Here is a 12,681-nt window from a genome sequence, read left to right as displayed (position 1 = left end):
CACACGCAGAGTGGCGATCCTCGTCCTCCCCCAGGGGTGGGTCTGGGCAATAAAAGCAAATATCCAGGAAGGAGGAGGAGGCTGGGCACCCCTCTCCGCAGGAGATCAGTGATTCCACCGGGGGGCGGGGGAAGGCAGAGTGGACCAGGATCCACGTGAACCTTGGGGAGTCTGGGGGCAGAAAGAGGTTGGAAGGGGCAAGTGTGAAGAGAACCTACTAACGTCTTAGGGCCCTGAGGCCCTTCCAGGCTCCTTGTGGGGTGACTGTACCCCTTCCCCCTCCTCACCCGACTGGTTGAGACTGGGAGCCCTGGGGTAGGGTGGACAGGACTGGCCAGGAAGAATGAATCCGCGGAGCCAAGAGTCCGGGCTCAGGGGTTGCCCTCTCAGTGGGGGGACTAGGGGCCTCCTTTATGGGTCAGGGATGTATCTTCCAAGGTCGGGGGAGGGGGCCAAAGGTAGCCTCTTTGCTTTCCCATCCCCTTCTCTGCCCTCCCGGGCGCCAGTTCAGAAGCGCTCTCGGCGCCTATCAGGGCTTCCAAACTGCGCCGCTTCCTTCTCGGGCAGAAAAGGACTTTCGGATGTTGTAGCCGCGGCGCGGCGGCGACTCAGGACAGAGCCCCCTCCCCCTAACGGCCGCGTCTCCCTCTCCCCCTCGCCCTCCCCCACCCTACCCGGTCCCCCCCACCTCTAGGAAGGCGCTGGGGGTGTGGCCAGGGGCCGCTATAAAGACCGGGGGAGCCGGCCCGGGGCAGCCACTCAGCCCCCTCACCCCTCGCTGCCCGCCACCCGGGCCGGGCCGAGGATGCGGCGCAGCGCCTCGGTGTCCAGGCTCGCTCCCCTCCAGCTCGCTTGCTAACTTCCCTGCTCCATCTCTGTCCGCCAGCGGGGCCGCCCCGTCGCCCCGCGCTCTCCCGGTCGGGTCCTTCAGGCGCGCCGGGCGCAGCATCCGTGTGCCCCCTGCTGCCAGTCGGCGCGCCCGCGCTCCCCGCCCGCTCCCTGTGCCAGCGCCCCGTCCGCGCCCGATCATGCTGCCCCTCTGCCTCGTGGCCGCCCTGCTGCTGGCCGCCGGGCCCGGGCCGAGCCTGGGAGACGAAGCCATCCACTGCCCGCCCTGCTCCGAGGAGAAGCTGGCGCGCTGCCGCCCCCCCGTGGGCTGCGAGGAGCTGGTGCGCGAGCCGGGCTGCGGCTGTTGCGCCACTTGCGCCCTGGGCAAGGGGATGCCCTGCGGGGTGTACACCCCCCGCTGCGGCTCGGGCCTGCGCTGCTACCCGCCCCCAGGGGTGGAGAAGCCCCTGCACACGCTGATGCACGGGCAAGGCGTGTGCATGGAGCTGGCGGAGATAGAGGCCATCCAGGAAAGCCTGCAGCCCTCTGGTAAGGTGCCTCTGCCCTTGCACGCCCTCCCTGGTGTGCGCCACTCCCAGAAACCCCTTACCCAATCGGGCTGGCCTGGAAGGCCCTTGAAAAATCCCCCGTGAGTGTAGGAGAAGGCAGGTACGTGGCAGGGCTCTACTGGCATGGGACAGGCTCAGCCAAGGAAACTGCTATGGAGTCCCTGCAGCCTGTTGCCGCCATGAGGAGGAGTTTTTTCCCCTCTCTCCATCTGAAACCTCCGAAAGGTGCCTCCTGGGGAGAAGTAGTCTTAGCTGCTGGTGCAAGAGTGGAAACTTAAGTGACCCGGCCCAGCCCACAGCCTGCGAGTGAGCCAGCGAACTGGAGGATGGGGATGGTGGTGGGTGGTGGTGGGTGGTGGTGGGGGCTTTCTGTTCCTGATCCAGGGACCTACAGGTGAAATGCCAGAGGCCTGAGAAGCCAGAGCTTGGACTTTTGACACTGAGGTGGGTGGAGTGGGACATGCCAATGAGAGGGGCTTTGGTGGTGAGGGGCAAGGGAGTTGCCCTTCCCCACAGCCCACCTAGAGTTCGGCGGGTTCTGGGAAGACCGGGATCTCTGCCAGGTCTGGGCACGTCCTCCTGCCCTGGTACACAGGCACCCTGCCTGCCTTTTTGTCTTGGCAGGTGCCATTTGAGGTGGCAGAAAGAAGTCCGGGCTGCCAGCCCAGAGCTGCAGAACTGAACGGGTGTGGGATAAGGAGTGGGGGGGGGGGGTGGGAGGCAGGCTTCAAAACCCTTTGCCCTCCACTTTCTCTTTTTCCATTTCTCAGTGAGCCTCTCAGATGCTCCTTCGACTCTTTCCCAGTCTCTTTCCTTCTTTCTTTGATTCTTTGTTCTTTACTGCCGTGTCTTTCAGCCTCTAGTTTCACTAACAGCGGCGCTTGAGTCCTCCTTTCCTCGGTGCCTCTGCCCATTATCAACGTCTTTCTCTTTCTCTAGCCTATTCCCTTTTCCTGTCTCGGTTGCCCTGCTTCTCTCCCTCTCCTCTCGGTCTCCTTCTGTTGCGCTCTCTCTCTCTCTCTCTCTCTCTGTGCATCACTGTTTCTTTGTTCCTGTCTTTCTGTTACTTTTGGAATCTCTCTCTTTGCCTGCCTTTCTGTGTATCTGCCTCTGTTTCTTGTTCCCTCTGTGACTTTGTTTTGCTCTCCCTGTGCCTCTCGGTCTGTCTGTTTCTTTTCCTGGTGCTTGAAGCTTCCATTGTTGCAGTCCGGATGCTGGGACTCTGGCCCCAAGCTTCCTGCCCTGAGTCCCAGACCGCTCCACTTCCTCAATCCTCTGCAGCTTGTTAGCTGGAGGAGAGCAGGATGCAGGGAAAACAGGAAGGAGGTGGACCCCAGGGGTCTGGGCTCCAGGCCTCTCTGCCCTTCCTGCCACTGGGCAATGAGAGATGGGTCAGCAGAAAACATGCTCTTAGAAATGCCAGCCTGGCACCCAGCACATCTGGGAAGGGGCGGGGGGTCCTCGGGGATTAAGTTGCGTATCCTGGGGGCAGAGATGCCAGTGCCAGTGGGAGAGGAGGGGTCCTGGTACCAGACCAGCCTGGGAGTGAGGGCTGAGCCCTGGGGCTCCCTGGGTATGGCAGGACCACGTTCTCTTTGTATCTCCTTCCTTCACCAGCCAGCAGGTCTCTGCCACCAGATTAGTACGGCTGGTAGCCTCCTCCTCTCTCACCAACTTGAACATGGGCAGAAGAGCCCTCAGAGGGTCTTGGGCACCCATTTTTCCATGGCTGGGTAGGAACACCCGATCCTGTAGTGGAGAAAAATCTGTTTCCCTCGGAGCTTTGAGGCAGGGGGGCATGAAAAGTTTGTGATTATCCTGTGGATACCATGCAAACCAGCCTCCAAAGGCGGCTCTAGGTCCCCTTTGGATTACAGGGCCCCGGTCTGTAATGCCCCTCGCCATTTCTTCCTTGCCTGTCCCCGACGTGTGCAGTGTATGCACTATTTGGAGAGGGAAAGACTAAGTCCGGAGGACCCTGGGAAAACTAGGTTCCTTCCTGGCACGCTGTGTCCCTGCCCTCTGATCTCCCAGTCATCACAGAAGTACCCCCTTTCTCAGCGTGGGCCACATCGCACCACATGACAGGCGTCCCCTAGGGTTGTGCAGCAGCCCTGCAAAGTTTCTGGTGAGACAAGGTGTCCCGGGCTTGGCCCCTATCCTCACCATTCTCTTTAGCCTCTCACTCTCAACAGTCCACTCTCCCTCCTCGTGCCCAAGGCTTGGGGACCTAAGCCTCTTTTTTCCACCTTTTTCTCTTTGGGCTGAGCTTCAGCAGGCGACAGGGGGAGGACAACCACTTGGCATGGCCCCTCCTCTGAACTGCTGTGGCCCCGCTGCCTCCTCTTTGCATCAGGGGCAGGTCTCCCCCTTCCATCTCCAGGCTCCCCACCCTCCTGCGCCAGCTTTCTGAGCCAGAACAAGTTGTGGACCAACACCGCTCAGGCCATCAGAAGCAGGGACGGGGTGGGACATGTACTTCCGAGGTCCGCAGTTCTGCATAAGTGTATTGACTCTTGATTCACGGAGCCCAGGGGAGTGGACAGTGGCATCAGTATTTGGACGGGGGAGTTCCTAAGCTGTGCTCTGGGTCCCTCTGGGACACGGTTAGGGACTGTGCCTGCCGGGTTAATTTTTAGTTAACACAGCAAATACTGTGCCCCCTACTTCAGAACTAGGAATCCAGTCATGTCATGGGAACAGGGCCTTCCCAGAAAGTCTGTGCCTTGGGGGAAGGGGGGAAGGAGGAGCAGAGCTGCTTGACATTTTTTCTCTGGCATTGGCAAAGCCAGAATTACTGGTGCCTCGAGTATCAGGAGTCTTTCCATTTAAAGACATAGGAGCTGCAGAGATAAGTCTCTCCTTCTCCCCCTCCACCCAGCCTACAGTGGGACCTGCCTCAGAGACTCAGCATGGAGTACGGGCTCAATAAGTTGGAGCGATGATGAGGATGGTGATGAAGAGGAAGCTGAATGGTTTTCACGTGAAGCTTAAACCCTCCTCTGATGTTGGGGGACAGTAGGGCAAGGGAGCAAAGCTGGGGGACATTCAGAGGAGTCGAGAGGGGTAGGGCAGAGTTTGGTGCCTTTTGCTGCTGTAAACATGGGAAGAACAGGCCAGCTGTCGTTCTGACTCTTGAGGCCAGCAGTATGTCCCAATAGTGGGGGGACATCCCTGGAACCAGAACTCAAGGGAAGGGCCCGGTATCCAATGTGGTGGCCTTGACTTCTTCAGCCAGAGTCCAGGGGAGGGAGGAGAAGGCCCTTCTTTCAGGGCAGGTGGGTGACCCTCCGGGTCCTGCCTGAACCTCACCCACCTCACAGCCTCACCCTGGGTGTCTTGAGTAGGGCAGGGGCTGGAGTTGAGCAGAAATCATGGGGGTGAAATCAGGCAGCAAGAAAGAGGAAATCCTCTAGCTTTGACCATGAACTCTGAAGCCAGTAGTGCCAAAGCTCTGAGCCTCTGCTTTCTCTGGGCACCTTCCCTTCTGCTGTTGCTGGAGCACAGACCAAGGTTCCCCGTGTAGCTGCATGTCATTGGCCTGGGGCTGGAGGAGGTGACCTAGCCTAGCCTCGCCTGGATGCCCCGCCTCCCAAACAATCTGTTTGGAATTCGGGAGGTCTGACCTTTCAGGGGGCCAGGTCCGACTCCAGCTCCTGCTCAGAGGGGAACCCACCAGGCTTGGGGTTTTCCAGAGGGTACCACCTCAGTGAGCAGCGCTGGGTGGCTGGAGTTCCTGTGTGCGCAGGGCCGTACCAAGTATTTAGCCAGTTTTTCAGAGACTTAAGGCTGCGACCCTCTCCCTTCCAAACCCAGTGCCTGGGGTGATCCTGGGTTGGGTCCTCCCTGTGCTGGTAAGCGAGGCTGGGCAAGGAAAAGTTACAGATTAAACGGAAAGTCAACAAGCTAGGATACGGCCAGTGCGTCCTGCCCCAGGCATGCACCTCTGCCCAGGGCCAGGTCAGGGTGCCTGAGTACGTGTGGGTGTGTAGGCGTGGATGAGTGTGGTCTGGACACGTGACCGTTTGTGTACGTTTGTGGTTCTTCAGTCCGGCCTCTCTGTGGCTGAGGGGGCAGATACGGATATATTGTGTGTGCCTGTGTCCCCATGAGAGTTAGTAAGGAGCTACTCCCCCTGGCTTGGTGTGCTCTTCTCTAAGCTTTCAGACGAGCTGGGCAGTGGGGAAACCGGGAAGGGGAGACCAGCCACGCTGCCGGCTCATCTTCCCCAGATAACCTCCTCCGCGTGACGTGGGGCCCTACCAACACCAGAACAGGAGCTCTGCCTCCGGGCTCTGCGCAGCCCCAGTTTTCAGTGAGTGGACCTAGTTGTCCCCCTTAATGGCACCTCCTAAATTAAAGGATAAACATTTCAAATACTCATTAATAATCCACCAAGCGTTAGTCATTTGTGGACTTCTTTCTACTCATAGAAGTTCTGCATTGGTGCAGTTGAGCCTGACTGCAGTTGAACTTCTACCGTGGGTCCCTCCAGTCCTTGAGGCCTCAGGCGCTCAGACACCCCACTCCTCCAGACTACGGGGCTCCCTGCCCCCTGAGGCAGCTCCGTTCACTAGAGAACTCTTCCTTACTCCTCGACCCTAAGCGCATTCTGTCCCTTTACCAAGAGAAACAAGTGTCACTGCAGCGTAGCACTTTCCTTTATGGCCCTGGAAGAAAAGCACACTCAAAGGAAAGACAAGGAAACCTCTCCAGCTTTGACGGCTGCTCCTCGAGCTGGTGTAACAAAATGAGTCCCGTGATCCCTGTCCGCCTTTCCCAGGTAAAGAGGTGGTGCCTTTGTTTACATCTCAGCCCAGCCCAAGATTTGGCTCCAATTCTTTTTGGTCTTTTGCGTCCTCGTTCTCTTCATTCCCCAGCTCCAGCCTCCACCTGAAACATGGACCCCAAGCACAAGTCTCATGGCTTTGTGCAAGGTGGCGTGGAAAGGTGGTCCCTGGCCAGTCTGGGCCTTTTTGGCCAGAAAGGCTCCTTAGGAGAGTCTTCAGGGAAGAGCCTAGACCTGAGACCTTCCCTCTGGTTCCTGACTGAGGCCTCAGTGTTCACCTCCCCACGGCCCCCACGGCACGGTCCCGCTCTCCGGAACTCCAGCCTCCCCTCCTTTTGCCGCCTCCACTGGCTGGGAGGCCTTGCTACAGTGCCTTCCCCTTGGTTGACCTTCAGGAACTTGATGTCATCCCTAAGTCAGGAGTCCCCTCTGGACTGTCCTTCTTGGAACGTTAAATATGCCAAAGGATGGGCTATATTTCTCTGCTCCATTTATTCCTTCCCTTTGATTCCTCTTCTAAGCCAGCCCTTCACTCGTGACAAAGCCTTCTTCCCATCCTTGGTGACTCAATTTTATAAATAACCTTTGGTGTGAAATCTTGACAAAGACTTTCTGAGGGTCTCGATTTTTCCTTGCCTGGCTTTCCTTTATCCACATGCTTCCCCCACACCCCCAGGACTAGGAGAATAAAAAGAGAACTAACACCCCCGCCCCCGCCCCCAACTCACTTTGGCTAGGCAGAAAAATACCATTTGACCCAGAGGCAGCTCTGGGACCGCTGCCATGCTTGGAGGAACCTGCTAACTCCTCAGGAAAAAAATCCTGACGCAAACCAGATGTGACCTTCTGACTGGCTGCCAACATCTGGAATGCTGGCAGGGGCCGTGCACTCAGGCCCACAGCGAGCTGCCAAGCCCGAGCCTTTCGGAGGTGGTGCTGATCTGCAGAGAGGTCTTGCAACCTCTTTTTCCAGCTCAGCCCTGTATTCCGGTTTTGGCTGCCTGGAGGGAGAAGCAGCAGTTACAACTGGGTTTTTCTTGAGTTCAGAGAGAGTCCTCAGGAGATTCCAGGGAGGGGGTGCAGGTCCAGCCCTACCACCCCCACCTTCAGATCCTCAGTGCCCTGGGCAACGGACATGGGCTTTGGATGGGGTCTGCAGTCTAAGGGTAGGGGACCGAACGGGTGTGGAAGGTATTCTCCTGGTTCTGGGGCCACACAGAGCATTAGAGACACACAAACGCCCACGCGCACGCGTGCGTTTTCACAGGCAGGCACGCCCACTCCCACTTTTCTTCTGTCCAGCCAATGGGGAGAGCCTGTTGGGTCAGATTTCTCATCACTCATGGAAACTTTGATTCTGGCCGCTTGGAGGAGGGTGAGCAGAGCTGACAACCCTGAGGGCCCCCTGGCCGGCTCAGCCAGGTGCTGAAAAGAGCAGGAAAGGAGACAGGAAGAGGGAGCAGACAGAGAGGGGGATGGTGGGAGTTGCTGAATGGAGGGAGACAAGATGCGGTAGGGGGCCCCCTGCCTGCCTCAGACCTCCCTGCAGGGACCAGGGGACCGTTCTGCTGTCTGGCCAGCTGTAGCTGGTGACTCATCGGAGGGCTGGCCTGGGTGGGGTGAGGGACAAGTCAAGGACTTCAAGAGGAATATTCTCTCCTGAGGAGATCCAGGCGAGTGGGAAGGAGCCGGGGCTGCTGCTTTTATTTGTTCCTGTCCCCAGACCCTCCCCCCAGTGCCAGGCTGGAGAATCCCCAAGAGGAAAGCAGGTGGGAGGCTGGGCTGGCCTGCTGCCCTGCCCTTTCTCAGCGCCGACCTCTCCTCATTTTGTCCCGACTGCAGACAAGGATGAGGATGAGCACCCCAACAACAGCTTCAGCCCCTGCGGCGCCCACGACCGCAGGTGCCTGCAGAAGCACTTCGCCAAAATTCGAGACCGGAGCAACAGTGGGAGCAAGATGAAGGTCGTCGGGGTGCCGCGCGAGGAAGCCCGGCCTATGGTGAGGACCTCTGACTTCAAACGCGCACGTTCACAGGCGCACACCATGGCCGCCGCCACCACCGTCACCGACAACACTGCCACCACCACCACCAAAACTACCACCACTACTCATACCACCACCACCACTGTCATCACCGCCAACACCGCCACCAGCGCCACCAGCTGGGCTGTGTTTATTCAGTAAATGTTCTTTGGATGCCTCCGGTGTACAAGATGCACGGGGCATACGTCATCAGGACCCAGAGAGCCCTCTTTCCTTTCCTTAGAACCCCACTCCTGCTCAGCCGTTCCCTAGGTTGGTACAGCTGCAGTCATTGTTCAGCGCTCGCACACTTCTGCCCTGGTTGGTACACCATTGTTGCCCCAAGCCTCCTGATACTTCTTGGCTCTCCTCTTAGATTCCCCAACCCAGACCTTCTCAGTCTCTAAAGGGTGAATGCTGGACATTGCAGGGGGCCTCGCGACCCTGCTCCAGGGTCTGGCACGTGTCCTTTCTGATGGGCGGCTCTGATGGCTCCGTGCCTGGGTCTTACACGTCGTTGATTGTGTGATTTCATTCATCCCTCCCGCTTAGGAGTCACCCCCTTCCAGTCCTTCTCCGTAGGTTTCCACAGCTCCTTTCCCACAGGACTCCTTCACTTCACACGTCTCCTTTCTAGAAGTTCGTTGGCCCAAGGTCCTGTCCTCCATGTCCCTCTGCTCTTCCCACCACCGGCCCTGGAACCCAAGCTATGCCCTTCGCCTCACTGCGCCCTGCCCAGCCTCCGGGCCTGGACCTTCCTTTCAAGGCCTTCGGTCCTGAGATGCCCCCAGCCCTGGTCCCCTGCCCCTCTTCCCTTCTGCTGAGCAGTTGCACCCTCCCTCTCCTTCAGCCTCAGGGCTCCTGCCAGAGCGAGCTGCACCGGGCCCTGGAGCGGCTGGCCGCCTCACAGAGCCGCACCCACGAGGACCTCTACATCATCCCCATCCCCAACTGCGACCGCAACGGCAACTTCCACCCCAAACAGGTGGGTCTCCATCTCCCTCTGGCTTGGCCCCAGCCTCAGCTCGAGGGGCGTTCGACAGGTTCAGCCACGATAGAGGTCTCAGGAAAGGGGAGGCTCCCCAGCCACACTCAGCCCCTGGGACCTTCCCCAAACCTTCCCCGCAGCCTTAGGACCTCAGCTCACCTTGCCCACCTCACTTTTGGAAAAGAGGAGGCCGAGGCCCAACATCCCAGAGCGAGTTAATGGCGGACCACCTCTCCTGCCCCCCGTCCAGGATTATTTTCACCACCTCTTGTTTCACCATCTGCGGTGTTCACCTAATGTTCCCTCCACCTCTGCTTCCCGGTGCTTTCTCACGCACCCTGCTCCCTTCCTATGAGTGGTTCCCTTTGCCATGGAATGTCCGTCTCACTCGGAAATGGAGGGACTAAGTCGTGAGGGGTTCACGGGGAAACAGCTTGCCCCTGACCCAAGCTGAGCAGTTAAACCAGCTGGGGCACAGCCAGGATGGGGGTGACGCCAGATCTGACAGCGGGGGACAGGGGCTTTGGCTGGGAGCAGAGGAAGGAGGTGGGCAGGAGAGAGGGCATGAATGTAGAAACCCCCGTGCACCCTCCCACCCATGGGACATGGGTTCCTCCAACAAGCCCCTGGAGAAGCTCGGCTGTTCCAGAGGGCTGGCCTGCTCCCGCCTCGTCCCTGGCCTGTCCGAGTTGGGCCCACGCGGAAGGGTGGCATATCTAGGCAGCGCACTGCGGCAGGGCACTTGTGTTGAGTGGTCCCTGGCCTGGATCCCCTTCTCAGCCCCTTGAGGGTGTAGGCATCCCCGTTCCCACACTTCACACTCTATAGACAAACCCACAAAGCGGCTTGGCGGCAGAGGCCTAAGTAGCAGGAGAGGGCTGCCCTGAGTCGGCACGTCCCAGGACGGCAGGAAGCTGTTGTGAGTGGTGTGCCACGAGTTAGGGATCGGCGAGGGCCCCCCTAAACCAGCTCCAACCCTTTCTCCAACCTTTATCCCAACACCAGTTTTATTTTTGTCTCAACTATTAAGACTTTTTCCCCCTAAAATAAAAATTATATTCTTTGTTAGAGAAGTTTTAGGTTTAGAGAAAATTGAGCAGGAAGTACAGAGTTCTCCTCTCTCCCTCTCTCCCCAGTTTTCCCTGTTAACATCTGGCTTTAGTGTGGTATGTTTGTTACAAGTGAGGAACTAATTTTGAGATACGTTATTATTAATTAACAATCCAAAGTTTACGTTAGGGTCCACTGTTTGTGCTGAACAGTTCTATGGGTTTTCTTCCGTTTTTTCCCTACTGAAAGTTCTGACACTTGGCCCTTGGTCCCCAGGCCAATTCAGACCTTGAGACAAGCTTCACTCCAGCTCTAACCCTGGCTCTGGAATACACCTTTGCCCCCTGCCCTCCCCCCGCCCGCTATCTAATCCTGCCCCAAACCTGAGCCCAATTGCTTTAGTTGTTGTGACTTTGACCTCTGTCTTTATCCCAGTTCTATTTCTGATCTGGGGAAGCCTCGCCTGACTCAAGTTCTTGTAATTTCCAATCCAACTGCACTTCTTACCTTAACCTCAACTTGGATCCTGCTATTAACCCTCATTTCATTCTTCAAGTCCCAACCCATTGAGGACATACTCAAAACACCTCCAACCTGCACCTTAGCCTTTCAAATAGTTTCACCGCCCAATCCTATGGATCCAGCCTCCTCCCCAGGCTGTAGAACTTTCTCAGGGCCCTGCCTTTTAAAACTCTCTGGGCCTTTCCTTCTTGGTCAGGTTCTCTCTCTACTCCAGGGAGCGCGGAGGATTTGTGCTCATGAAGGAGCCTCTGCCCTCAGAGGCCACACTGGGGCAATGGTCTGACCTGGGGGCTCGGCTGGGGTCGGGGCTGGCTGCCTGGTGACTGACGTCTCACGCCCTCATCTTGACAGTGCCACCCGGCTCTGGACGGGCAGCGCGGCAAGTGCTGGTGCGTGGACCGGAAGACAGGAGTGAGGCTTTCAGGGGACCTGGAGCCAAATGGGGAGCTGGACTGCCACCAGTTGGCTGACAGCTTCCATGAATGAGCCCTACCAGCAGGCGGGGGGTTCCGTGCCCCCCGCCACCCCTTCCCCTGGAGGCTGCAGAGCTGACGGGGAGCCTGGGTCTGAGTCCTGGCTCTGCCTCTGGCCCAGAAGTTTCCATCAGGGTGTGTGTGTTGTGTGTGTGACTGTGTGTGTTTATGAGCATGGATGTGCCCTTGGGGTGAGCCGGAGCCTGGGGGTGTCCTCTCTGGGCTTAGAGAGCCTGAGAGGTCTGAGAGTGGCAATGGGGAGCCCTGGTATATTTCCACATTGATCCTGGATTCATTCATTCATTCATTCATTCAGCCATCTAAAGACATGTATTGACTACATATTACGTGCCAGCTCTGGTTTTCAGCCCTGGGGGCTCTTATTCTGACTTCCGGTGACTTGGACACAAGGGGCTGCCTCCTGCAGGATGAGCACAGGTCTTGGGAGAAGTCCCATTCCCATAATCAGAGGAGGAAAGTAGGCGTGTACCTTGACCATCATCCCGCGCCTCAATCTAGTCATGGAGTGGAGGCCGTAGGGAAGGTGTAGGGTAGCAGATGGCTGGAGGGTCAGGAAACCAGACCTACCCCCAAAGCCAAGGGCTGCCAGGCTCCGCCTCTCTCCCTGCAGAGACAAGCCTACTCTTGGGTTGGGTGTAGTGCCATCTGCTTAATTGCCTGGCAACTGAGTCCCAGCTTGTGCAGCATGGAAGAGGGTCAGAGGGAGGCCTGAAGAACAGGGGGCCGGGCAGTGGGGCCCATGTCTGAGCGGTTGGGGTGCGAGGAAAGAATGTGTGATGGGACTGCATGCGCCTGATGGAGAAAAGGACCAGTGTATTGGGGTCAGGGCGTGGGGATTGCCTGGGCTCTTGCTTCCTCCCGTTTGTGGTCAGAGCCATGAAATCAGCAGGATGACTCTGTCCTCCAGCGGCTCACAGCCTGTGGCTCCGCCTCCCGCTCCACACCTACTCCCCCGAGCCTCCCTCCCCCACTCACTGCCTCCTGGGCATCTCTGGCTGGACTGGGTGGAAGGAGACTTAGGGACCTACCAGTTGGCCATAATGTCTTGTCTTTCTTTCTTTTTTTTAACAAAACAGGACAAAACAAAATAAAAAATGCTAGACGATGGTGTTTCATTGATTTATTTACAATTAGAGAGAAGGATGTACTGGGGAGGGGGGAGGCCTGTCCTACGTGGTAAAAGGACGACTAAGAATCAGTTGACTCACCTCTCCTCCCTGCAGCCTCTGCCCGAGGGGCCCCCCTGTTCCCAAAGTCTGTGCTGTCTGTATTTAGACTCCGGGTGGGGAAATGATGACTTCCACAGGGAGGGAGCCAGGACAGCCCTGCCGGGCCACAGCTATTTCTGGGATCAGCTGGTGTGTGAAGCTGGGGCATTTCCTGGGGCATGAGGCAGATGGGGTTTGCATCTGGATTT

The 12,681-nt window shown here is 57.7% G+C and overlaps 1 protein-coding gene across 1 annotated transcript; it reads left to right on the top strand.

The window, feature by feature from the left end:
* The first annotated feature begins 759 nt into the window (after positions 1 to 759).
* On the top strand, positions 760 to 12,368 carry IGFBP4 (insulin like growth factor binding protein 4). Its single transcript, XM_054593647.1, has 4 exons — positions 760 to 1,377; positions 8,029 to 8,186; positions 9,061 to 9,195; positions 11,122 to 12,368. Exons 1-4 carry the CDS (start codon positions 1,029 to 1,031, stop codon positions 11,254 to 11,256), a joined length of 777 nt encoding a protein of 258 aa, XP_054449622.1. The 5' UTR covers positions 760 to 1,028; the 3' UTR covers positions 11,257 to 12,368.
* Positions 12,369 to 12,681: the final 313 nt, after the last annotated feature.

This window comes from Pteronotus mesoamericanus, unplaced genomic scaffold (genome assembly GCF_021234165.1).
Source record: "Pteronotus mesoamericanus isolate MK-2021 breed Mesoamerican mustached bat unplaced genomic scaffold, CSHL_Meso_final scaffold_476, whole genome shotgun sequence".
Classification (NCBI taxonomy): Eukaryota; Metazoa; Chordata; class Mammalia; order Chiroptera; family Mormoopidae; genus Pteronotus; species Pteronotus mesoamericanus.
This window is presented reverse-complemented; position numbering and strand designations above follow the sequence as displayed.